General features: G+C 37.7%; 1 protein-coding gene across 2 annotated transcripts in view; it reads left to right on the top strand.

The window, feature by feature from the left end:
* LOC134750981 (protein lev-9) overlaps nucleotides 1-27667 on the top strand; it is a 199751-nt gene that overhangs the window by 153326 nt on the left and 18758 nt on the right. Inside the window, exons 4-14 of one of the 2 annotated variants that reach the window (XM_063686284.1) lie at nucleotides 12913-12985; nucleotides 15170-15276; nucleotides 19139-19330; nucleotides 20521-20697; nucleotides 23138-23320; nucleotides 23941-24120; nucleotides 24513-24747; nucleotides 25405-25574; nucleotides 25874-25965; nucleotides 26314-26426; nucleotides 26610-27605. In XM_063686284.1, the coding sequence (XP_063542354.1) occupies nucleotides 12913-12985; nucleotides 15170-15276; nucleotides 19139-19330; nucleotides 20521-20697; nucleotides 23138-23320; nucleotides 23941-24120; nucleotides 24513-24747; nucleotides 25405-25574; nucleotides 25874-25965; nucleotides 26314-26426; nucleotides 26610-27605 (2518 nt within the window). Of the gene's footprint in view, nucleotides 1-12912; nucleotides 12986-15169; nucleotides 15277-19138; nucleotides 19331-20520; nucleotides 20698-22674; nucleotides 22991-23137; nucleotides 23321-23940; nucleotides 24121-24512; nucleotides 24748-25404; nucleotides 25575-25873; nucleotides 25966-26313; nucleotides 26427-26609; nucleotides 27606-27667 lie in introns of those variants that run through there. The other variant, XM_063686283.1, reaches the window with a different exon arrangement.

The following is a 27667-nucleotide window of genomic DNA, read 5'->3' as shown; positions in this document are numbered from 1 at the left end:
ACCGACTTTACAGACAACCATATTTTTAGTATTCGTGAAGGATAAATATTTTGTAGAAATTTTTAGTTTCTAGGCAGCATATTTTAGAAACTTGAAATACTAAAGCAATGCTATAGACGACGAATGAATCATGACCGAACTCGAGGCATTTCGCGGGCACGTCTGTTGTAACGTTTGCAAATAAATAAATAAATTTTGCAGCTGTCAGAGTAAGGTATTTGTACATAGTGTTCGGTCGGTCTCGCCCACCGAGGGTTCCGTACTTTTTAGTATTTGTTGTTATAGCGGCAACAGAAATACATAATCGGTAAAAATTTCAACTAACTATCACGGTTCATGGGATACAGCCTGGTGACAGACAGACGGACAGCGGAGTTTAGTAATACGGTCTTGTTTTTACCCTTTGGGTACGGAACCCTAAAAAGTGGCATAGTCATATTCCTTGACTGTGCACACAAATAATCAAACATCCGAATCTGTTATTGTCGTGGATACATTTTCCCATCACTAGTATTCGCGTAGCAGAAGCAGCCAAGTTTCTCAACTCCAGAATTGTTACGAAGCTATTTTAAAAGCGGCGCTAAAAAATTTACAAAATGCTTCGGACTCACTTAGGCGGGGATTTCATTGTTGTTTAATGGATGTGACCTTGGCCGGGAAAGATTATAAAGTTTTTGGGACCCAAGTAAAAAATATTAAGAGACGTAATTTCTTTCTAACTCGTAATCGCTTTTAAAAGAGTTAATAAACGTTATTTTTATCAGAGGATACTAAATACCTACAATTACAAAATAGTACATTTCGATGCTAGTGCGGAAAGTATGTCATTACTTCACGAGTACCGAGATATGAAAATAGACTCGGGACGAGTGAAGAATGACATTTCCGCACGTGTATCGAACGACGTTTTTTAATACAGTTGCGAAAAAATAATAACAACAAGTAAGGAATAAAAACAATATCGAATGTTGCCTTTGGAAACTTAAAACATGCTTGCAGTAAGAAAAAACGCCTCTTCTTTGACAGGCGTTTCGGCAGCTATTCCTACCTCTACTTTCCATAGCTATTCCGTTCCATTCAGACAACTTATTAAGAACGGTTTTTCAATATTCAATATTAAAAAATAAATGTGTTATATTAATAAAAAGGTAAGTAATAAAATATGAAATATGTATATTTCGTTATTCTTACATTAACAGTAGGTTTTTATGTTGATTACGACGTTTAAAGGAAACTAATATTAACACTCATCAATAAGTAGTCATGAATTGGAACACTTACTTACTTACTTACTCCTCTGGCGCAGCGACCCAAAGTGTGTCTTGGCCTCCAACACGACAGAACAAGCAATTGAACAAATGAAATTGAATTGAATTGTTGAATTGGAACAAGTATAAATTAAAAAAAAAGGAAATGTGAAAAGCACTAGTTCGCGAAAAGAAAACCAACTTTCCGCATGCTAAACAGCTACGTAAAGTAGCACTTTTTGAGCAACTGTATTAAAAAATGGCATGTATTTATCGCGGCGACAAATTAATCTGATTTAGGGATTTATAAAAAATTAAAGGGGGTAGCAAAAATGATAAGTTGGCGACTAATTGCGGAGACTAGTATAAAGTAAAAAGTAGCAGCTAAGTAATCAATTTTCGGATTTGTTTCAATATAAACTAGCATCGAGTTATTGTTTTGGCGACTGAATTAACTAATTAAGCGGAAACATGACAGCGGATAAAAAGTTGAAAATGGCCTACTCTAATTGTTCAATGGAGATTGCATATAAAATAAATCAAGGTCATAAAAAAATACTTTGTGCGACACTTTAAGAGCTTTAATCAAAGCTGAAAATTGCATGTATAAATAATAATTTTGGTCTATAGTTTTATTTAGTGGCCAGCTAACTAGACGGAGCCCCGCTTCGCGGGGCTCCTATTTCTGGGCTGTTTGCCCTTCGGGCATTTAAAGCTACCTAACGAACCTAACCTACCTACTGATTTAGTGTAATTTTAGATTATAATCTGAGGCGTGACTGAAATAGTTTAGCTTTTGTAAATACGCGACCCGCACTCCACTTCAAACGAACGCGCTTGTCGCCGTTTTCATTACATTATGGTTTCGAAAACTAAAAAAATAACTCCCCATTACTTTTATATAGCACCCATTTTAATATTTAAGCTGCCAGCAAATTAAAGCCCAAAATGCTTTTTTAGATGGAGACCTGTAGTTGCCACTAATATAAAGTTTGTTATCCTTCTGCTAATATTAGTCGCCAAGTCATTATTTATAGTACCTCGCCTATGATTTCAGTAATCTTGTTTATTATTTCTGCTACCTTAAATTAGCTGCCATTATTTGAATTTTAAAATATCCTTAGTTTAAAGCTCATTTAATATAAATGATTGCCAAAATATTTAATCGCTGACAAGTTATTATTTTAGTTGCAAATAGTTTGCTGCTCTTTAATTTTTCTGTCGCCGCGAAAATAATAAGCCTTAAAAAATATATGTTTGTATTGTTGGTAGAGGTACAGCCAGCAAAACATATTTGTATGCAGGGGTGCTACGCTAATAGGTTTGCTGACTCATAGTAGAACGGAGCTGTACCTATACGATGAGTTATGCGAGTTTCTTAGATCCATATAACGATTTCGACGACCGGTCTGGCCTAGTGGGTAGTGACCCTGCCTGTGAAGCCGATGGTCCTGGGTTCGAATCCCGGTAAGGACATTTATTTGTGTGATGAGCACAGATATTTGTTCCTAAGTCTTGGGTGTTTTTCTATGTATTTATGTATTTGTATATTATATATATCGTTGTCTAAGTACCCACAACACAAGCCTTCTTGAGCTTACTGTGGGACTTAGTCAATCTGTGTAAGAATGTCCTATAATATTTATTTATTTATTTATTTATATAAAGTATCCTTAGTAGAAAACCAAGAAATATGTGTGGATTTGGGGTTGAGTAAAAAATATATTTTACATGATATTTTTTTGTGTCGGAAACCTTCTGGTCTCAGAAACCTTTCTAGAAAGGTGCAGACTGACAACCTTTGTACACGTCACGTATAATATACGTTATTATAAACATGCAAATTAAACGTCTTTATAGACAACCGACAACCTTTGTTAACTATTAGATAATATAAACTGAAATAAATGTCATATACGAAGGAAAAAATGACCAAAGCCTCCAGTGTCTAGAGCTGGAATCGAACCAGCGTCCCCCGTTTACCGTACAGGTGCCTGAACCGCTCGGATATCCGGTCACGGTGGCATGGGTCAAAATTTCCAAGTCAATATATTACTTAGGTTCAGGCACGTATCCAGTAAACGGGGGACGCTGGTTCGATTCCAGCTCTGGACACTGGAAGCTTTGGTAATTTTTTCCTTCGTATATGACATTTATTTCAGTTTATAGTTTAAATAGTAGTGTGTCTACTTGAAAAACCACAAATTAAAATATTTTCTTAGAAAATAATTGAAAATAATATAATTTGTTCTTAGTGTTAGATAATATGTTGAGGTTTTAAGCAACTTTCAGCATTAAACCTTATTCTATGCTAAAGTCACACCCAACTTTATTGAATTCCCACCCCACAGACTAATTTGCGTGTGACTTTGAATACGTGACATTACAAAATTGGACGCGTCCGGACAGTCACGTGAAACAATATAGGTCCGGACGGGAGTCCCCGAGCGGTAATACTTCGTTTACCTACTGATAATCATACGGGGGGAAAACCCTTACAAAAATGCACAATATTATGACCTTATTTTATACCAAAAGATTCATTGATCGTACAAGGTTGGTAAAGTGTAAAAAAAAGCTTGTCAATCTCGATGACACTGCTATTCTTGTGATATGCTATGCTTTGTGAAGTGAAAACTGAATTGTCTAAAGTCAACTTTTGACAAACGTAGTGACCGGATAATGTACATAAAGCTGCGAAGGTATATAAATTAATTCCATTCATAAAAAGTATAGGTAGGCACTTTTGCAGCTATGTGTACAAGGCCGAACAACGCCATCTACATTACGAATTTCACGAATTTGTTAACGATGTGTGTTCACCTAATACAAATAATACAATCAATGAATCTTTGATTTATAATGCCAACGAAATAAATAGAATGGGTCCCTTGCGGAACACCCATTATCACAGATCAAATGGATTAATTATGTAAAACTACCGTCATTTCAAACAGTTAACTAAGTGTTCACGTATTTATGAACCCTTCGATAACTCAGCTGGTCCTAGGTACCCTAACGTATTAAAAACTTTGGACAGGCATTGCAATCAACCAATATGGGATAGCCACTAACCTTGAGCACACGCCGATGATTTTCGGGGATCCTGGTCCTTCTTCAGCTAGCTAGCACTTCCAGGGCCTTGAGAGGTCGTCACACACGCCTTGTAAACTGATTGTTCGCAAACACCACCGAAATACCGAATTTTGGAAATATTAACACACAGAGGAACATGCGTTGCAGGCCGCGCCCGAGCCGAAGTGATTGACAGTCAAGGTGTTGAATCTACCTCCGAATTTGCCCCGAAACGGCATACCCTCATATTAAAAAGATTACAATGCCCGAACACTAAGTACTTCCTGTTATAAAACATTGTGCTTTGGAAACCATAGTAATATAATATTCACGGTGGATGTACCTAAAACATTCAAACAATATTGTATTGTGTAATTATGTTATTTACCATGGCAGATATTTTCACGTTCAGGTTCAGGTTTCAGGTTCGTGTTAGCCGTTAGGCCGAAATCTGAACGAGAACTGTTAGTGTGATGTGGCCTTTTGCGATTAGCTGATAGGCTGATATCGTCCGGCGGACTGGTAATCAGTGGGCCCCTTAATAATAGATGAACAAAAATGTTCCATAAGAACGTATAAAGAATATTTAATAGTAACTGGTACTAAACCACCTACCTACCTACCCAGTGGCTAAACCTAACATCATGGCAGAGACTAAAGCTCACAGACTCCGTTGGTTGGCCCATCTTGAGAGAATGGATGAGGATCGGAACATGAAAAGAGCATACAAGCTCAGCAAGAAGACGTCCTATTGGACGCCCCAGGTATCGCTGGTGCGACAGGATGGAGGCGGATCTGCGCGAACTTCGAGTCACCAATTGGCGAGAGGTCGCACAGGATCGAGAAAAGTGGCGCTGTCTTGTGTCGGAGGCCAAGTCTCATTTTGGGTAGCTGAGCCAACGGATTAAGTAAGTAGTAAGTAAGTAACTGGTACAAAGTACAAACTACAAATAGAACATACAATTTGAAACGTAACTGTTTTGCTAAAACACACCCCCGTATGTTCTCCCGAAGGTGACGCGAAAAGGGAATAGGAATGACACGAGTTATATTAAAACTTCTATAGGTCATGACCTCTTTACTTCTGGAGGAATAGCGTAGTGATACATGTAACTTTATGTACATTTAGAAACTTCTCATTTTGACTGGGAAAATGTCTATCATTATGCAAAGAGTGTAGTAAAGTTCTTTTTCAACACACTTGCTCAAAACGACGTTTTTATTCCATCGATTTTTGGCTCATAATCCTAGATATTAAACACGCGTGCTCTTTCAGTGAATTATTCCACTCGTGGTTTTTCATTATATTATCCGACTGAGTTAAGTAGGTAACTGATTGCTAATAATATGCATGGAAAGGGAGCCTTCTTTAATTGGTCGGACTGGCGGGCACGGGCGCGCCCGCGGCCGGGGCGAGCGAGGGCCGGCCGGCAGTACGAGTATGACAGATGAAACACACAATACTAACTGTTTTAACTATTAAAATTTGATTAATATGAAAGTTTCTTTTTTTTCTCGCAAGTGTGTTGAAAAACGTATGAAACGCGTGTGCATTGGTCATTACACACATCGGCTTTCTTATTGCGCGCTCGCTTACAGCTCGCGTGCACAATATTGCCTCGTGTGTAATGACCAACTTAGCACACTTGTATCATAATGTACTATTGCGTAGTAAACTATAGGTACATATTTTCTTTGTATAACAATTTTTAGAAATTGTACGGAACCCTTCTTGTGTGTACCCCACACTTGCACTCGCAAATATATGATCTATTTTAAAAGTCACCTCACAAGCCTCATGTTATCCGCCTCAGCAGCTTCAAAGCTGAAAGTATATGCATATGCGGCACCAAAAGTCGCATATGCGGCACCAAAAGTCGCATATGCTGGCACCAAAAGCTTTCAGCTGGCAGATTTAAAGCTCACGTGTCTGACCCCAGCTCTGTGATAGAGACACAGTATAAGTATTGCTGCAGTACCGTAAAATGGTACTACTTTTCTCCAATATTTGTGCCATTTTCAACCAAAAGGGTACTTATTGTCGCTTGTCAGTGAGGCGCTATTTCCATATAGCTTCCATTAGAAATCAACCTTATCAACAAGCGACAATGTGGTACCTTTTGGTTAAAAACGTCACATTTGCTCCAAATTAAATAAATTCCGAATAAAATAATAATAATTCAGCCTGTATACGTCCCACTGCTGGGCACAGGCCTCATCTCATGTGCTATAGTCCCTACGCTTGCCCAACGCGGATTGGGGACTTCACATACACCTTTGAATTTCTTCGCAGATGTATGCATGTTCCTCGCAATGTTTTCCTTCACCGAAAAGGTAGTGGTACATACATTTTTTTTAATACCACGTCGGTGGCAATCAAGCATATGGCCCGCCTGATGGTAAGCAGTTACCGTAGCCTATGGACGCCTGCAACACCGGAGATATTACACGCGCGTTGCCGACCCTAACACTCCTCTCCCTCGTTGAGCTCTGGCAACCTTACTTACCGGCAGGAACACAACACTATGAGTAGGGTCTAGTGTTATTTAATATAATCACGCCTATTTCCCGGAGGAACTTCCTTCACTTTCATAACATTCCTCATACACGCTCGCCGGTAATATCAAATGGTATAACAATTCAGAATATACTGCCATTTATTATTAAATATATTCAGACCAACGTATCTAACATTATTTTTATCGGAAAATCAACATAATGACAATGAATAAGGAAAAAGGGTAAAATAATGAAATTTTATCGCGTTATACCCGTTAGTAACATTAATTATGTGTACAAAACGCGAAACTTTAGTATTATAATGATTAAGGAGCAGAACATACCTACTAGGTACCTACTCGTTGTTTTGGGGTATCTTTGCTCCTACGTACAGATTACTAAGCGTAGGTACCTATATAGTTAGTATAGTTTACTAAGGGGCAAAGTTACCCCACCGTGCGCCAGGCTATTGAAGTTGAGGCAGTTGAAATTAATCCGTTGTATTTTTTAAGTACTTTAGCGGTTTCGGGAGATCTAAGACATGTTTAACATGCATCTCTTCTCTTAGTATTGCCTTGCGTTTATTAACAAGGTCAATATACTGCACAACTATTACCTATTGTGTTTTACGACGTATGAACTTAATTTAGCATTCAGAATGTTACGTTAAAAAGTACAGCCATAATACCTACTCTACTTTCATGAGAATATCACAGATTTACTTGGACGAAGTAGATGCAACAAAATGAATTTTAGCAGGTTTTGAGAATATTTTCAATATTCTGTTCTTAACAAACATAGTATTTTATACAATCGTGATATAATAGAGAGCTTTTCAGTCGAGTACCGTGTTTAGACAACGAAGCTTGCTGAGTTGCCTAAGTAAGGTACTCGACTGCAAAGTTCTCTATTATATCCATGTAAGAAATACTATTACTTATTTCAAAGATAGATATAACTCCGTAATAGATAGATACAGTCTAAGGAAAAAACGTGCCTCGAAAATCAAGAAAATTTGATTCTCGTTCAGAGGGCGCTACAAGTTTTGGCCTACAGTCGTATAGATGGCGTTGACGGTTTCGTTTGTTATTTAACAATTTTAACGCATATCAATGAAAGAACATGGGTCAAAATCATAAAAATAATTAATGCAAATAAAAAAAATCATTTATCTATATTTAAATACATTCTATCGTATTTTTATAAATCTTCATTTTTAGTTTTAAAGTGTGTCAACAGATGGCAGTGAATTTACCGGGGTTACAAAATTTACTATGACAGTACCGCTCTAGTATAAGTTACTTTATGCTTATTCTGAGGCTTCGCCTCTCTTCGCAGTAGGTATATTGTTTGAGTTGCATATGCAGGGGTGCAGTCACGAATTTAATTGTTGAGCCATTTAGGTTTTACTTTACATAGGACATGTTATACCGTTACTACCGTTAGTATTGACAACCAAATTAGCATGAACCCTAAATGGATCAACAATTGAGGCATTTTCTATGAAAAGGGACCTTATTGTCGATGGCGCTTACGCCGCACAGCGTCGCGCGGCATTGTATTTATATCGGGGCATCGTTAATAATGGCGTAAGCGCCATCGACAATAAGGTCCCTTTTTATAGAAAATACCACAATTAAAGTCTCTGAACGTACCTACTTGTAACATTTAACCGGAGACGAGCTGCATACGCATCCGGTGTGGACCCTTAAACTTTCCACGAAGATAATTTAAGGGTTAATATCGTTAATCAATATGCGTAAGTACCTCATTGTCATACACGTGAAGGGATGATCGCCCACCCTTATTCCGGTCACGGATATACAAATTTTACCCTTAAACAACCTTAAGGCCCCGTAGGTTCGGGTTCTTCTCTCACTCTCACTGAGCGTAAGCGATGTGCTTGCTCTGAACCGCGGATATTTTTGAATTTTAATTTGATGTAAGTTTTAACAAAAAAAATAAAAATGAGTCCCCTTAAAAATAAAATAGCACAAGCAATTTTCATATTTTTAGCTTTTGTATAAATTGTTACAGATTTTAAAAGTGCGTTTTAGACCGATGATCGTGATTTTTTTACATTGAGCGAAAGTCTAAAAATCTGGATTCGAATCTATGAATTCACTAGAGAAAATCCTCAAGATTACAAATAACATTCTTGGCAACCGTACTATGCTAAAACGGGTCACTTACGTATTATTAAGTCGAATACCCGACGTATACGTGAGAAACCCGATTTAAAATAATAGGGATGTTGACATGATTCGCGAATATATAAAATGTTATGTTTTTACCATAGGGAATCTTAGAATGCTGAACATCATATTTTGTAAGTGTAAATAAATATGCATAAAAAATTAATTAAAAATAATTAAAAGTATTTAAAATAATGCCCAGCATCACGTGACTGCAGACGCAAATCGGACCGCGTGACGTCACTGTGTGAGAAAATACGCGCAGATAAGTTGTCAGGTGGTCCTCTGGCACTGACAGCAGTTTGTTTATCTCATCATTACGTCATCAAGATCACGTGAGAGCTTGGAGCGTTTTTGCGCACACACACACACAGTACACAGTTATTCAATAAATATTATCTTATCTTATCTTACCTTATCTTAAACTAATTAAAGTCGAGTTATTAAAAATTAATGAATAAAAATTACGTGTCTATCTATAAAATGAAAACAGTTCTTCTTCAAGAAGCGGGTATTTAGGGTTCTCAAGGGTCGGCAATGCTTAAGTGGCTCCTGTGATGTTGCTTACGTCCATGGGCGACGATGACTGCTTCCCATCAATATCACATAAAAAAAAAAGTTCAAAAAAAATTGTCAACATCCCAATTTTAATATGTTTGAGTCTCACGGGAGTTTCTTAGTTAAAACCGTATTATGATCTAAAAAAAACCGTAAGATTTTCTTTAAATTCCGCTCTCTGAACCTACGGCACCTTAAGTGTTGAAGTTCAACGTAATGGACTTTATGGTATTGGAATAAGGATGTAATTTGCTTGTGTTAGTGATTTAACCTATATGTCTAAGTTAAGAGAATCAATCAGTAGTTTGAGAGTTATGAGTATAAGACCCTAGGGGTCGCTTGGGGTAGTTGTTTGAGTTAGCTGTGGACCTTTTACTAAAAAGTACGGAACCCTCGGTGGGAGAGTCCGACTCGCACTTGGCCGGTTTTATTTTAGTAGATAGAGTGATTCAAGAGGGAGGTTTTTACGTATATAAAGTAATATGTAAAGGTTTTGTGTAAATTTGTTGAACTACCCGCGTGAAGCCGGGGCGGGCCGCTAGTGTGCAATAAATCACGTACCTAATTTTGCAAATTAATTTTACCAAAGATAGATATAACTCTAAGGAAAAAACGTGCCTCGAAAATCACGAAAATTTGATTCTCGATCTGATGGCGCCACTACCTTTGGCCTACTCTCGTATGGAGGGCGTTGACGGTTTCGTTTGTTATTTAACAATTTTAACGCATATCAGTGAAAGAACATGGGTCAAAATCATATAAAAATAATTAATGCGAATAAAGAATCATTTATCCATATTTAAATAAATTTTATCGTATTTTTATAAATATTTATTTTTAGTTTTAAAGTGTGTCGATAGATGGCAGGGAATTTACTGTGGTTAACAAATTTACTTTGACAGTACCGCTCCTATTATATCCTCTTAAATTTTACATAATAAGCAGCACCGTTGTTCAAGGCCACATCGAGCTCTCGAGTCTGAATACTTCAGAAGGTCAGCTTTGACTCTTTTGTTACGAAGATTGAAGCTCGAGTGGGGAGTAAGGGGCATTTCTTGCCGAGCGAGCGACTGACGAAAACTTTCGCCGACGAAATGGACCTGCACGAATACAAAAACAATACAATACAATACAAATCCTCTTTATTGCACAACCTCAGAATAAATGTACATATATTGTATTGTATTGTAGTTCGGGCGATTCTCCGCAACTCGACGACTGGCGCCTATTTTGCGTGAAAAATATACATGGAAACACAAATAATACATGAAGACAGAGGTGACAATAGGCGGCCTTATCGCTAAAGAGCGATCGCTTCAAGACAACCTTTAGGTAGTGGAGAAATGACACATAAATTAACCAATTAGGTGCAAAAAACTAAGTTAAAACTAAATAGCATTAGAAAAAAAAAATACCTTTACTTTAACAACTCTACTTTAGTCACACGAACTTAGCCAGAAAATCAAAGTTACACTATTTTAAAACAATATTCTGAAGTAACATGAAATTTGATAAAATTATTCATTAAAATTACAATAAAGTGAACTAAAAACATAATAAAAAAAAAAAAAAAAAATTACAAATAAAAAATCTGACCTAGGTCTCGGTCGTGTGGTAGGGTGCCCAGAAGGCTGGGCGCATTTCCGCGCTGTATAGCTATACTGATGCGCTGCGCGAAATAGTGACCAGCCCTCTGGTCACCGGAAGCCTCAATAAGACGCCCCGATATCTCCTTGTGGAGTCGGTGCGCACTTGGCCCCCACGGCCCCAGGGTTTCAACCCCAAATTGATATGAATATTCAAGTAACATAATACCCGTACTATGGACGGTATAGTTAATGGATGACAATCTCTTATGGCAGAACTGTTGCAAAAGTGACCAGCTTTCAGCTGTAAATAATAGTTCCTAATCTCTCCGGTGGCGCTAGGTAGGCTCTGGGACCAAAGAGTATTGTAATATATGATCATACATAGCCGTTAACCGCTTTACAAGTTTTCGCCCGGGAGGCGATGACTGACGAAATTTGTGCCTGGCTAGCGGTCTATAAAGTGTGCTGTCATAGAAAATTTTGTTGCATAATTTCTCCGGCCTAGTAAGTATTACAAAACTCGTCACTTCGGCCGTTTAATTCTTAGGAACTTTAGCCCTTAGTATTCATTGGTGCACAAAATACTAATAAATAAACATTAATACTATGCAAATTTATTGCTGAATAAAAAATCGGCTATTTTGCATGCGCCCAACACTATTCGGCCGACATTTTAAAATGTTCTCTTCATAGTCAGTTTCAAGTTTCAACTTTACATCGAGTTTTAAACTTTATTATCTTTAAAAATATAAGTACTTTGGCTAAAATAGCTCGTCTGAAGTGTCTGAGTTAGTTTGACTACGAGAAGATTTATGATTTTATATAGTAGTCTGTAAACTTAGCATAACTGAACCAATAAGTAAGTAAGTAAGTATTTATTTGCAAAGAATAAGTAGGTACAATAGTGTCTTAGGTGGTAAGTGACAATTGGTTGCTTATTCTGCAATGTTTACTATTTTGTGATGTATTTCTAATTTACATGAAATTGGTAACAAATTATGTTTGCAATGAATTCTTTTACGTTATCATACATATTGAGGATACCGTAGCATTTTATTTTTAAGTTGTATTTTACTAAGGTCCTACTATTGACTCACTTTTGCTCCTAAGTCCTAACTGTATGTATGTGGGATCTTCATAAATTAAATAAATCTATACCTTAATCCGAATGTGCTTTTAAAGCAATAGCCCACGTTTTATTACATTTGAAGAGTGTAGGAATACCTACTCGTGAGAACTGAAAAAGAGTTGATTTCCAAAAATATCTTTGAAATGACCCGCTTTCAATACTATTGTTGCTTCTACAAAGAAATTATAACAGCCACGTTTTAATCAAAGCAGAATATGCAATAAGCGACATTGCCATGACAGTTACATCAGGCGTTTCACTAATACTTTCCGAGTTGAAACAAATCTTTAAAATTACTTCTCGTATTATGACGATAATAAATTACGAGCATTCGTCGCGACAGTACAAATTTAATTAAATCTTTTGACTGATTATTTTGGCCGTATTATGCTGGTATTTATGAAAAAGTTTTGACATTAAGAAAGGGCTTTAAAATGTCCGCCGGTAGGTATTATCTATCATCAACTTTGTTCGATTAGCTCCTAGCGATGCCTTATGGTATCGTATAAAGTATAAAAGACCTCACTGCTTGAACATAGGCTTTTGGTTCTGGTCTATGAACCTTTCTGCCCCATAATAATGTGGTTTATTATACTTACCTACTGTTTGTTTGTCCGCAGATCGCGAATGTCCGGAGCTGGAGGAACCAGAAAACGGAAAGGTGGCTGTCACTGGCAGGTTCTTCGGCGATAAGTAAATATCGTACCTGCTTACCATAAAATAATGAATGTATATTTTTATTACGTGTAATCACACATTTTTTATATTTTTTATTTAATAGCCATAAATTGTATGTGTACATGTTGATGTTAGACAAAGATAGTGAGAATTAATACAATTTTACCCGGTGGGTGTAGCTACATATTTACATACTTATTAACTAACAGTTTATATTATAGTATTCACTTAACTCCTCCTCCTTATATGATCACGTTTTTCTAAGAGGCGTTGATATTCGTGGACGTGGAAAAAATATATGTAGTTCTTGACTATATTATCTTTAACAACATAGCTTCCGATACACGAATTATGACACTTCGCTCGATACAATTGATTCCCAAAGTAACCTCTAACTCGGACTTTTAATCCTACTTTACTCGGTTATTTACTCGTTGATACTATAAACAAAAAAAGAAGAAAAAACAATCTTAACTTAAATAGTAATTTCATAGCTTTCGAATTTCGATATTGTAAGGTAAAGTTTTTAAAATAAATAAAAATCGTCAAAATTCGATCAAAATTGACACTTGGCGCGTATGATCTTTCCCGTTCTTTCTTGCGAAATGTGAAAGTGACAGCGGCAAACCGATGGAACGGCCTTAAGCTGTAGGGGCATAATTCAATGACATTTTTTTTAAGTTCTGTCAAAAACTTCAAGTCATTGAGTGAGTTAATTTGTACGGGCAACATAGATAGTGCTACGCTGGTAGATTGCTCCCGTAGCAACAGGAGCCAGAATGTCGTGAGCAAACATTGAGTTTAGTCTGTCGCTATTCAAGTTATTTTTTGCAGGAAATTTATTTACATGCCGGCGAACTAGTTTGCAGAGTTCTATTATATACAGTGCAGAGAGAGTGGCCAGACCTAATTTTTTAAAGGAGGCTCTGCACGACTCGGTTAGATTTGCTGCCAACTAAAATACGTACACATCTCTTTTGTAGTATAAACAGACGATGGACTTTGTTACAACTACCCCATACAGCTAACCCATAGAGGACGTGAGATTGGAAAAACGCATGATACGCCTGCAAAGCCGCTTTTTGTGTAGAAATATTTTTCAAGCCTTTCAGAGCAAAAGCGAAGCTACTAAGTTTGTTGCAGAGAAAGTCAACATGTTTTTTCCAATTTAAGTTCTCATCCACATAGATACACAGACATTTAGTTTCATTTACAGCCAGAACAGACAAGTTATTTGATTTTATGTCTAGCCTTACACTTTCAGTTCTTATGTTTCTAAAGTGCACACATTTTATTTATATTCATATTCATATTCATATTCATATTCATTTAATCCATTGTTATCATGTTCATCAGTGCATTAAGGTCTGACATTTTAGTCTTAGTAGGTACATGATACCCTGCTAGGGCATACAATATAGGACATGTTACTTAACAACTAAACTTAATAACTAAATAAATTACAATTAAGTACAATAATTATCTTTTTTTAATGTTTGTAGTTAGATTGAGCATATTAACCAATTTACAACAGTAGACAAGTTATTTGTAATTAAATTGTTAAGGCCCTCAGTTTTATTTTTCTTGAATATCCATCGCCTCACAGTACTTCATACACTCTTTACACAGATCCATCCAATTACTTGCAAATACATCACATTCCGGTGCTGATGCGAGAAACGCGTTGATATGTTGTAGAGCGCGGACAAGTGGTGATTTGCCATGAAACATAGTGCGTGTTTTAGGCACAGCTAATAGGTGACCACTTCGCGGTCGTAAATCAAATTGGGACCTAGATTGGAATAATCTTTATTTACATACAAGATATATACGTCTGTACACGCGGCATGCGTCATTGTGTGAGTAAGTTGCTTAAAAACAGTACTGAGCGGTCGGCAAAAGGTCGTCAATCTGGTGTTGCGAGGCGAGGTAGTTCCAATCGGGGCGGGGCGGTGCGTGGCCGTTCTGTATGATAATACTATTACTTATTCTGTGCCTAGAGTTTCAACTCCAAATGGAACGAAATGATACTCTCTACCGAGGCTCTTAAGTTTATTACGTTTTAAAATTTCGGCGCTTTCCGCCGCTCCGCCCGCTTTTACATTAGTCAATTAAATTGGATTGGAATTAATTTGGGCCTTAGATTGGATATCATCAACAGTAGGACCCTAATGTTGATTTCTCGTCTTATTTTCCCAGGGCCGTGTACACCTGCACACACGGCTTCCACGTGGTGGGGCTGGCAAGCCGGAGCTGCCAAGCCGATGGTTCCTGGGCCGGAATGCCGCCAGCGTGCAAAAAGAACAGTAAGTCACTCATGTTGACGTTTTTAGGGTTCCGCACCCAAAGGGTAAAAAAGGGACCCTATTACTAAGACACCGCTGTCTGTCCGTCTGTCACCAGGCTGTATCTCATGAACCGTGATAGCTAGACAGTTGAAATTTTCACAGATGATGTATTTCTGTTGCCGCTATAACAACAAATACTAAAAACAGAATAAAATAAATATTTAAGTGGGGCTCCCATACAACAACGTGGCCCTGTAGGCCACGTCACCAATTTTCTCATAAAAAAAACCGGCATAATGCGAATCGGACTCGCGCACGAAGGGTTCCGTACCATTATGCAAAAAAATAATGTTTGTTGTATGGGAGCCCAACTTAAATATTTATTTTATTCTGTTTTTAGTATTTGTTGTTATATCGGCAACAGAAATACATCATCGGTGAAAACGTCAACTGTCTAGCTATCACGGTTCATGAGATACAGCATGGTGACAGACGGACAGACAGACAGCGGAGTCTTAGTAATAGGGTCCCGTTTTTACCCTTTGGGTACGGAACCCTAAAAAGCAGTCGCTGGTCAGTATGCCGATCAAACTGTGTAGTCAATAAAAAAAATGCCACTTGTGTTATTTTTATTCAGGATCGCGAGCCCTTTTCATCCTTATAGGAGAAAAAAAGTGTCCCAAAATTTCCATACATTTTTCAAACGTTCCATTTTGTTACCGCCATACAAAGTATATGGGGAAATGGTAACACAAATGAAAAAAACCTTTGGACATTTTTTTATCTCATTAGGAAAGAAAGAGCTCTTGATTCTGAGTAGAAATCATACAAAATTTATGACAAAATACCAAATATATGAAAGTGGCATGTTTTTATGAAACGCGCAATTTGCGAGAGGTCAAGAAAATATTGCGTTGCTCTAAATTTGTCCATGAGTGTATTTAAAAATATAACATGTAATACCAGAATTTCACTTGTCCTCACACTTACTAAACGTCAAACCAAATTGCACCCAATAGAACTTACTATCGTGAGACATATTTCAAAATATAAATATCTATAGATCAGTACGGTTTCACTCACGACGTACAACCGCCGCGGACACTCGTGCCTGCGGAATGATTCCCAAAGAATCCGAAACATGTCGCCAAAAGCGACTAAAATTAATAGTGAGTGAAACCGTACTCATCTAAATATTTTCAAATTGCACCCATTACACCGCGATATGATGATAGGCACGAGTAAACCACCACAGTCCTAAAACCTATCTCCATATTTATCACGCCCCAAGAACCCCTAAAACCTATCTCTATCCATCAAATAAGTACTGAAATACCGTCTAAGTCGCCCCAGGCCGTAAAATATCTTCGTGGAATATAAATTATGTTTCGAGAATTCACCTTCAATATTATCTGAAAATTCTGAAATTCTGACACCTGATATCTCCTTTAAAATTGTATATTTCAAATTTTGGTTAGAGGCTAGTAAATAATGTAAGACTGACAAACCTGCGTGTTCCGCGTGCGGCGTGCCTCATCATTACTGTAGGTGTAGGTGGTAAAATTAAATACTAGTAGGTCTTAGACATGGGGAAAAGCGTGTCATTTTGATATCAGTGACTGACGATCCCGTTCCAAAAAAGTCACAGTGAAAAGTCATCGTGACTTTGTCAAGTATTCAAGTAGTTTATTTGCTTTCATGTTGTTGTACATAGGTTCTTATAAGATAAAAGTATCAAACATGAGCCCCGTTAGGGCATGGCAATTCTTAAAAGTAACTTAAGCTAACTTAAACTAATGTTTTTTTTTACACAAGGTAACAACTGTAACTATCTTATTAAACAAAAAATTACTTTTTATAGTTGGTCGCTTAAATATTAATTTACAGAATAGTAGGTTTTTGTTACAAGCATTTGTTTTAATTTCTTCGCAAAAGTAGTTTCTTTTTCTTCTTTATTAATTTCTTCAGGCAATTTATTGTACAACCTGTTACCCGTGTCACTGCATGATATATGTGACACGCACGTGACACGTCACGGTCCTGTAATGAACGTTTTTTTGTCACACTTTTATTTCAACGTGATTATGTCACGCCTGTTACTCATATCACCATATGATATTGTCGCGGTGATATTATACCGTGTTTTTGTCACACCGTTATCTCACAAGTAATTTCCAAAATAACCTTCGCACTTTTACCGGCTTAGGATGCGCTAGGAACAGTAGGAACGTTTTTTGTGTGAGTACAGAGACACCTTTTGATGGCGAAGTCAGGGTGACAAAGTCACCGTGACGTTATTTATCCCCCATGTCTAGTAGGTCTGTCAGGGGTCCCTTTATTTAACATAATTATTGAAAGTCATAATGTAATGATTGTCATATTATCATTTGTCATAATTCTGAAACCGTTAACTTTTCAGGATTTTCCTCAGGTTATAGGTTAGGTTAGGTTTGTTTTATGGCAATCCTGAAAAGTTAAGCGTTTCTGAGAAAAACCAAATTATGACTAACGAAAATGTGGACAAACAATACATTATGACTTAAAACTATATGGGAAACAATAGAGACCCAAGTCTGTCAACTGTAGACTTCGCGGACCCACAGTGCTCCATCATTTTGACAGATATCCAAAAACTGAATCAACAAAAGTTGCATGTACTTAATTATCGAACCTGCTCACAATTTTTCACGATAATCGGTTGAGAAATACGACTTATATTTTTGCCTTCGCTTCGCTTTTAGAAAAAAGCTTATTTATTATGCTTTCCTTGTACCTTACTGTCTGAGACAGCGGCCAGGCAAGTTCATTTATAACTTCCTAAATCATAAATAGCCGTAACGTAACAGTTTTCATAATCACAAAGTTAAAATGCAAAAAAAGTAAATAGCGCCACCTACAATGATGATATAGAAACACCCGGTGCTGTACCTATGGAAATTAACATTCCTGATTAATTTTACTCCCTGGTTTTCTGTGTTTAAATAATAATTTTCGGTATTACCTAAGTCATTATTATTTTTACGTTATCTTCGTAAAAGCTTAATGAAACTAATAATGAACTGTCTGAAATATTCTCTTCACTTTTAATAAAACCTTGTACCTTGTATTTCACCCAACTTACGAAGAAGGGAAGATGGTAACCTAATGTTCTTCGGAAAATCAAATAGATTGTGATATTTGGGGTTCATTGAAATTTGTCTGTGAGCAAATTTGAGGAAGCAAACGTGATTTCCAAAAAAAAACATTCGGGCTTGGTCCCATAGTAATAGTTGCTCAGTATGACCTATATATTCACATCGCAAAATATTGTCGGTAATTAAAAGAACATAATGTAAGGAAGATTGTCACATCATGTCCTTCTGTTGAAGACCAGTGGGTCTACCGTAAAAATCGAAATTTAGTTATCTGCTTCTCTATCGATCGCTCGAATATGTAAGAGTGATAGAGAGAGATAACTAAATTTCGATTTTGCTGTAGGCCCCAGGTTCCTCCAAAAGCTTCTGTTCATCGCCAATTGATATAAAAAGAAAATTTAATAGATTTACTCTTTTAAAGGTTACTCTTTGAACTTTCTGATATTGCTAATAAACGAAGGCTCTTTAGTTTGACGTAAAAAAAGTAATATTATTAAGTAATTAGCCAAGAGAATCTATCACCGGACCAAAAGTCTACATTTTCAGAAGTATTTATTTCCTCGAAATTCTGGAATCTCATGGAATTTCATAGAATTTACAAAGGTGAAGTAATGTTAAATTTCTATGAAAATATGACACTCCCTCACTGTTCTGTTAAATCGGTGCAAAGTTAGCTTAGATGGATTCTATTTTCGATACCCTTTAATATGTATTTGACCATGCACTCAACCCCGCACTTTCCCCAGTCTACTGCCTGCAACCCCCCACCATCTCGCACGCCCGCCACTCCGCGCTCCCCGAGCAGGCGACCTTCGACCTCGACGCCACGGTGCAGTACCACTGCCACACCGGTTACGTGACCAACGGCTTCCCCAGGGCCAAGTGTCTGGCCATCGACAACCAGGCGTCGTGGTACGGCCCGGACATCAGCTGTGAGCGTGAGTACATCACATAACACTGACAGAGATAGAACTACCAGAGCAAGACCCAAGCTAGTTAAGACTGACAGAGACAGCACTACCAAAGCAAGACCATCTCTGGTTAACACTGTCAGAGATAGCACTATTGCTTGGGATCTCATGGATTCTGACTGCCCCGAACTAGTAGCTCAGTTGCTGCGTCTATATGTTCCCTCACCGACTAGAGTTCTCTTTCGACCGCGTTGTCGCCATTTGTTAGCGCTGCCACCAGTACGAACTGTGTCCCGCCGTAAATCACCGCTTGTTCAAGCCTTGCACCTGCTAAACTCACTCCTCGAATCAGCACCAAACTGTGATGTGTTTGCGAGTGGATGGTTGGACGTGTGTTATGAATGCTTGAGGTTCTGCGAGACGAGGAATGAACGGCCTTCTTCTGTTATATGTTAGTTTAGATTTGTGTACTATGTGTATGAAATGTCTATTGGTTTCACAGTGCTTTGGATCACTGTTATGCTGTGAAATGTAATGAATAAAAAATAAATAAAAAAAATAAAAAAAAAAATGTGTAAAGAGTGACAGTGACAACACTAGTGCTGCTGGTGTAATCGCTAGTTAAGAGTGACAGAGATAGCACACCGTCCCACCATCTCGCACGCCCGCCACTCCGCGCTCCCCGAACAGGCGACCTTCGACCTCGACGCAACGGTGCAGTACCACTGCCACACCGGTTACGTAACCAACGGCTTCCCCAGGGCCAAGTGTCTGGCCATCGACAACCAGGTGTCGTGGTACGGCCGGACATCAGCTGTGAGCGTAAATGTATCTGTGTGTGCATATGTGTGTGTGTTTATGGTTTTTATCATCAGCATCTGAAGCATAATAATGTCTACAAGCACCCTACATGACGTAAGCCTTGAAAAGTTTCGTGAAGAAGCTGTCGTTTTTATATTGGTGTTACCTAAAATAAAAACATTAGATGACGACTTCGAAATGTTCTTGTCAATGTTATTTTAACAGGTTGGCTGGTGGCATTCAAGCATCCGGACTGATAACAATTGCTACCATCGACATTCAACTCAACATAACTAAAACTAATCCAATGACTTCGTGTAAAGCCTAAACTGCTTTTTTCACATGTTTGTTTCATACAATCACAAACCCACACGTGTTCCTCTTGCCAATGTTCCCCTTACTCGTTTCTTCTCCAGCCCGCTCCTGCGGCGAGCCCGGCGACGTCCCACACGGCTGGGTTACCGCCGACTGCCACACGTTCGGCTGCCGCGCCGTCGTGCAGTGCGGTCAGGGCTTCGAGCTGGTGGGCAAGGCCGAGCGCTACTGCCAGGCCGACGGAGCCTGGGCGCCCAAGGAGCTACCGACCTGCGTCCGTGAGTAGATTCAATATTGGGGGTTTTGGTTGTGAGTCTGAGCAGACGGGGTTGTGTGAAGAGGAAAAATGGTTTAGCTTACTTCAACATTTTGAAAACCAATTAAATAAACAGTAGACCAATAAAAAAATCGAAAACGAACCATCCCAATTATATGATGTGGACATCCGTAGGACACTTTGTCTCACTATGAACTCACTAATTTTAGAACATTCATAAAGGAGAGGAGTCGCCTTAAGTACTCTTATTAAAACTACTTAATTAAAAGCTCCCAGAAAAACGAAAACGGGGGAAAATATCTTAACAATGGGGAATTGATGGGAGAATGAAAAAAAAATAAGTAGTAGTATTTCTATTCCTATTCTAATTTGTGTAATCAGACCTTCGAATTATTTTATTTAGGAACTTAGAAAATAAATGTGACGTTTTCAACCAAAAGGTACCACATTGTCGGTTGTCGATAAGGTTAATTTCTAATTGAAGCTATATGGAAATAGCGCCTTACTGAGAAGCGACAAACCCTTTTAATTTAAAATGGCACAAATATTATCTTTAACTGATTAAACACAAATTGATAACGCAGATTTTCTAAATGCTGGCCTTTTAAGTCTTAATGAAGATTCTGCTGCTCTAAATTAATAGGATTGTTATCAATTTGCGTTAAAACATATACAAAACCCACAGACTCACAACTAAAACCATGAACATTAATTTATCCTGTACTAGCATTGCTTCGTGACAATGTAGTTGCCGATTTCAGTGTCGTCCTTCATCTTTGAATGTTGCATGGTTTTCAAATTAATGTGAATAATGGAGATCTATAGGTATTTACAATTTTGATACCGATTTAGTATTATGAGAGAGATGATTAAAAAAAGCATAAATTTCAAAATACGCGGAAATAATATTTAGATATTTAGGCACACAAAATTATTATAAACCGTATTCAGGTATTATGCATCGATCATCGTCGATGTCTTTCAATTTTTTGGCAAAATGTTAATTCTTAACGATAAGCGATAACATCCAAACTGAAAGTTTAGCAGTGAATGGAATATACAACTATTAAATCTTGTCTGTACATCTCGCTTTAACAATATGTTTTTAATAGAAAAAATCTCTCATTATACTACAAATCGGTTAGTTCGCATGGCGCTTCCTCTGTCGTGATATCATGGCTATCATAAGCAATTTCATTGTCATGACGCAATTAGTTTAGTGGACCTCCCACTGAGGAATTAATTAAATATTTCAAATCGGTATTATTAAAGCCATCAAATATATCTGAGTAGATGAAATTTTCAGTGCCAAATTATTTATTTGTAAAAATGTATTCAATGTGGATGGATAGTATGGATACAATACAAAATTTTACCGTTATTTAACAGTTGCTCAAAAATCGTGTGTCCAATAACAGATCCTTGCGGGATCCCAGAGCTATGTAATGCTCTTTTTAATCCTAACTAAAGGAGATGGTTACTAAAAGTATTGGACAGCTATTGATCATAGAGCTTAACTTAAAAAACAAAGGCTCTGAACAACTTTTTTCTCTAAGTTTCCTGTATGCTGATAAAGTGATTACTTTTGTCTATGTCAAAAGCTTTAGCTAAGTCTAAGAAGCTATCGTCTATGTTTACAAATCCATTCTGCAAATATAAGGACTTTGTCAACTTTGGTATAATTGAGGCCGGCCATATGTTTTGACAGAAATTATTGCAATGCCTAAAATGATTTGCAAGCTATTAAACAATGACTTTCAAATATACTACTGTGGTTTTTGACGTAATATTAAATGAAGCCAATGATTTAGAAACATATATTATGTTTTAATACTAATTCAGCTATTTATCCCATTCCTTGCAAACATTTTAGGCCATGTCTATGGTTATTTGCCGGAAGCCTGTGGGATCTCTACTATTTTAATCTCTAATAATGAAATTAAAACCATCTTTTTTCTCCTTTCCTGCTGCTCAATAGAAGGAGGAGAGAAGGGGACAGATTGAGTCGATCATAACATTACGTAGTGTGTTTATTGAAACATATTTGTGATCATTATATTATATACTTGTTGTCGTATTCAAATTCTATGACAGTAGTAACAATCCTTCTGAGTTTTGTCAGTCCAAATGGCCATGATAAAATTTTACTTTATATAGGTCTCTACTGCCCTTAGCTTATTTAAAACTACATCTGTGTAGATCATTGTAGCAATGGCTTTAAATCGATGTTGATCGTGCAAGAATTTACTGTATAATAATTTATCGGTACCTTAATGCTGTAGTGAAAAATAAATTTAAAAATTAAACATCGTTTTATTTGCATGCCGCTTTCGATTTGCATGTGTCCAAAGGTCATTATCTGTTTAAAAATGTTTTTGATAAAAGCGCCATCTGTGTGTGAACGTGTGCGTTACGTTAAAGCGACCCGTGTCGCCATCTAGTGGTTACGCAGGTGCAGTGCCCGCCGCCGGAGGCGCCACGCCACGGGAAGGCGGTGTATACTTCGTGCGCCTACAACTCGGTGGTGTCATACGAGTGCAAATATGGATACAGACTGGTGGGAGACGCCACAAGGCGCTGCGGGGCTGATAAGAAGTGGTCGGGGACTCAGCCTTTGTGTAAAGGTAAAGAAATTTTCCAAAAATAAATGGTGAATTTTTTTGAGTCCACGAGAGCATCTACCAAATCCTTTGCTGATACGCTAAGATGTTATTTAAAGATATTTCTTAACTTTTAAATTAATAACGATTGGCATTCGCCGATGTTTTAATAAACGTACAATCTGTGTCAAAAACTTCAATTTTATTTCGTTTTTATAACATTTCTGACCCATTTTTATCCAGGATCAAAAGTTTCTAGCTATAGTGCGGCATAAAATAGTAAAAATTAAATAAACTGGAACTAATTAATTCCATACTAAATTGTTGCCATATTTAAGTATTTTACTTCATAAATGTGGCAGTTACGTAGGAAGTGGCGCTCTCATTTATTTTCTATAATTTCTTGTCGGACTATACCTTAGTTGCTACCTAGTTTGCTTAAAATTCAAAAATGACTGCCTAATTTTACCAATGCCTTTGCCTATTAAGACAAACAATAAGTTCTTGGGTTCAGTAATGCAAATTTTGAGATACGAGTGCCAACAGATATCAGTTGACGTTATATCTTTGGAATAAGATTTACGAATTTTCAGTCAACAGTGTGGGCGATGGTATAATACGGCTAGAAAACAAAATGTTTTTAGAAATCAACTGCGGACACCCCGGCCAGCTCTGGAACGGATGGTTAGAGAACATCTCTTCGGGGACCGGGCTGGGAGCGTCCATCATCTTCCGATGTCAGGACGGGATGAAGATGGAAGGAAACGGGTCTGCGATCTGCCAGAATGATGGGACTTGGAGCCACCCGCTGCCTCAGTGTTTAGGTAGGCTTAACATAGTTTTGTATGTTAGTCGCCAGATTTATGGCAGTGGGCGGGGCGGGGCCACTCGCATAAGTTAGCATTTGTTTAACATGGACGCTGCGCCGAATGAGATGCTGGTCGCCGCCGCTTCAGGTACCACCAACACTTTAGACCTCAATGCGAAGATTATTCGACGTCTGTGTATCTCCATCTAATTCTATTCAAGTTATATAACAACAAAATGGTTAACCTATGTGAATTCAAGTGGCCTTATGGTAGTTATATGACTATCCCTTATAGGGATAAGCTCGCCTTTGTACCTAAATTTATATGAATTTCATGTTATCAATTTTTGTTTTGTACAATAAAGTGATTTACTACTACTACTACTACTATTTATATCTTATTTCCAGCACCCTGCGTAGTTCCCCACGTCTCTCAAGGCCGAATCAGACTAGTAGAAAACAAGACAGGCGAGAACGAAACTCAAGAAGAGAACACCCAGATTGTCGGCAGTTCGTCCATGGTGCAACACGGAGAGATTATCCTGGTGGACTGTGAGAAGAATTACGAGTTTCCATCGAATAATGCTGCTGTTACGTGCAATAATGGGACTTGGACTCAGATACCTAGGTGTAGCCCTGCGAGGTATGTAATTATTCTTTTGAAATAGGCATGTTGACATGAATCGCGAACATATAAAATGTTATGTTTTTACCATAGCAGGGAATATTAGAATGCTGAAAATCATGTTTTGTAAGTGTAAATATGCGTAAAAATTTAAATATAAATAATTAAAAGTATTTAAAGCGATGCCCAGAATCACGTGACTGCAAACGCAAATCGGAGCGCGTGACGTCACGGTGTGAGAAACACCACAGACAAGTTGTCAAACCTGGTGATCTTCTAGCACTGACAGCAGTTTATTTATCACATCGTTTCGTCATCAAGATCACGTGACAGCTTGGAGCGTTTTTGCGCGAAATTTAAATACTAAACTAATTAAAGTAATTTTTTTGCAATAATTACGTGTCTATATTTATAAAATGAAAACAGCTCTAAAAATTGTCAGCTAGGGATGGTTTCTATAAATCCACTATATTTCGTCTGATTGCATATCAGCGATAAAACGCCTGTTGTCTGCTTTCACTTTTAAGCACTGTCCTGTACTCTATTTCTTGGTGTCACCAGGACCGATAGCGTCCGCGTCTAGTAATTTAGAGTTAGGACTTCCGGCTGAACTTCAAAATGGCGAAGTCGTCTCGTAATTTTGTTATTTACATTTTTTCTTCCTTGTTGTTACAGATGTAAGAAAATGCCCCGTTTCCCCCGGAACGGGATGGTCATAGCCCCTAAGACAGAACACGGTATGAAGGCCCGGTATCGCTGCAAGGACGGCTACGAGCTGAGAGGCAACCCTATTGTGGTCTGCTCTTTCGGAAACTGGAGTGGGGAAGCTGCTAAATGTGAAGAAGGTAATTTAATTATTTCTTATTTAGTATCAATCCCAGTAATCTCATAAGCCCAATGATGACATTTGACATGAAGACTAACGGTGGAATTCAAAAATAAGCCATTGATAATCGTTTGTCCCTATCTGTCATTTTGCCATTACTGTTTGTTAGAAAGAGACAAAATTTGACAAATGTTTTACTAATGCTTATGAATAAGGGGGTAAATATTTGTCGTGAGAAAGTGGTCGTGTATTTAATTTTACATTGACCTTTTTATGATAGATAGGGACAAACATACATAAATCTGTTTCTTTTTTCAGTGTTCTGCCCTTTCCCGGGCTACATCGAAAATGGGAAGGTTTTGCTAGTCGGTAATATGGGACTCTACGACTACAGACCTTATGTTAAGAAGGTAAAAATAATATTAACTTTGATTTTATTGTTGTTATAGATAATATGTCTAGTTGTGCCCTAAAGTATGCAAATTGGATCCAAAAGATTTGGGTGACACCATAGCTAGTAGGATCTGAATTGCCAACAAAAATGTATATCAAAGCAAAGAGGTGTACCGTAGGGTTCAGCATTGGGCCTTTATTTTTAGCCACGAGGAAATCAGATGATGAATATTTCAACGAAAAAATATTAAGCATGTATGAAAAAAAATACGTATAATTAATAAAGTTTTCTCTTATAGTGCCTATGAAGATTTTGGTAATAATTCTATACCTGCTGATTTAAATTTCATGATATACTTTTATAGGTGGTAAACAATAAACAGATAATGTACGAGTGTGACAAGGGCTACGTGCTGTCTGAGGGAGCCCCTGGAGCCACGTGCGTTGGAGGTCATTGGAGTCCCAGGGAACTGCCTAAGTAAGTAAATTCAAGAGCGACGAAAAGGGGGAAGCTGAGGTGTGAGAAAGTGACCCTTTAGTTCTCTGTAACATGTACGCTGAAATATTGCTGGAGGGTAAACAATTTATGAAAAATCTTGTAGATACTTATTATGTAGCATTGTTCCTCGTATTATTTTACACAACCATACATTTTTTACAGGTGCACTCTATTTCAGCATCCTCGTATAAGATGGAATCGTAGACGCCGCTCCATCCCGGAAACGGAAATACGTCACAGACGATCCGCCTTCCTTCGACATTACTATAACAACATCCGGCGCCAAACTGAAGCTCCTGACCCATACGTAGATGAACTATACAGTAAATACAACCATGATGACCCAAAACCGACCTTAAGACACGCTAATTTCAAAATAATGAAGAAATTCGATATTGAATCCGATGGAGATGAAATGGAAACAGAGACTGAACATGAGAATAGAGAGAATTTCCCAACTGCCGTATACACAGTTTACAATGTTCATGGTGAACCTATAGGACATAGGATGTATTCGTATCAGCCTGTATATGAGCCTGAAGATGATGAAGTAGTACAAAAGGAAGACAGGTCTGAATACGAGGACTCTTCAGAGCTTGATGATGATGATTTGTCCCACGTTACGGTGTTGAAAGGTGGTATGTTCCCTGATCACCAAACAGACGGACATGCAAAGAAAATTAACATACTGAAACATCAATATTTTGAACGATACGTAGATAAACGGAGGAAGAGATTTTTAACGCCTAAAACAAGCGAAGAAAACAGAAAAGATATGGATGTAGAATTGCAAGGTGCTGAAAGTAATATAGCTGAATTAACAACGAAAAGTATAGATAGTTCAACGCATACTAGAATCAAACGGGATGTAAATACAGAGGAAGGTGATACAGATGTGTGGACTGCGAATCCCGTTCATACAGATTTAGATAACATTAATGAAATTAGTAGCCATCTCCTTAGGGTCCTGCCACTTGAAATCGAAGAAATTAAACATCAAAATGAGACAAGTAGCGGTAGCAAAGAAATGGCAGTCATACCTCTACAATATAACAATACAAATTCAACGGAAGTAGACAATATCTTGGACAAGCGGGACAAGAGAACTAGTAGAAAAACTGATCGATTAAATCAGACGACCGCTGCTATTCCTAAAACGTAAGGTATTTTAATTTATATAGAAGAGACACAATTTAACAGAGGTTTGCTTAAATTTATGA

Source organism: Cydia strobilella, chromosome 21, assembly GCF_947568885.1.
Source record: "Cydia strobilella chromosome 21, ilCydStro3.1, whole genome shotgun sequence".
In the NCBI taxonomy this organism is placed as follows: Eukaryota; Metazoa; Arthropoda; class Insecta; order Lepidoptera; family Tortricidae; genus Cydia; species Cydia strobilella.
This window is presented reverse-complemented; position numbering and strand designations above follow the sequence as displayed.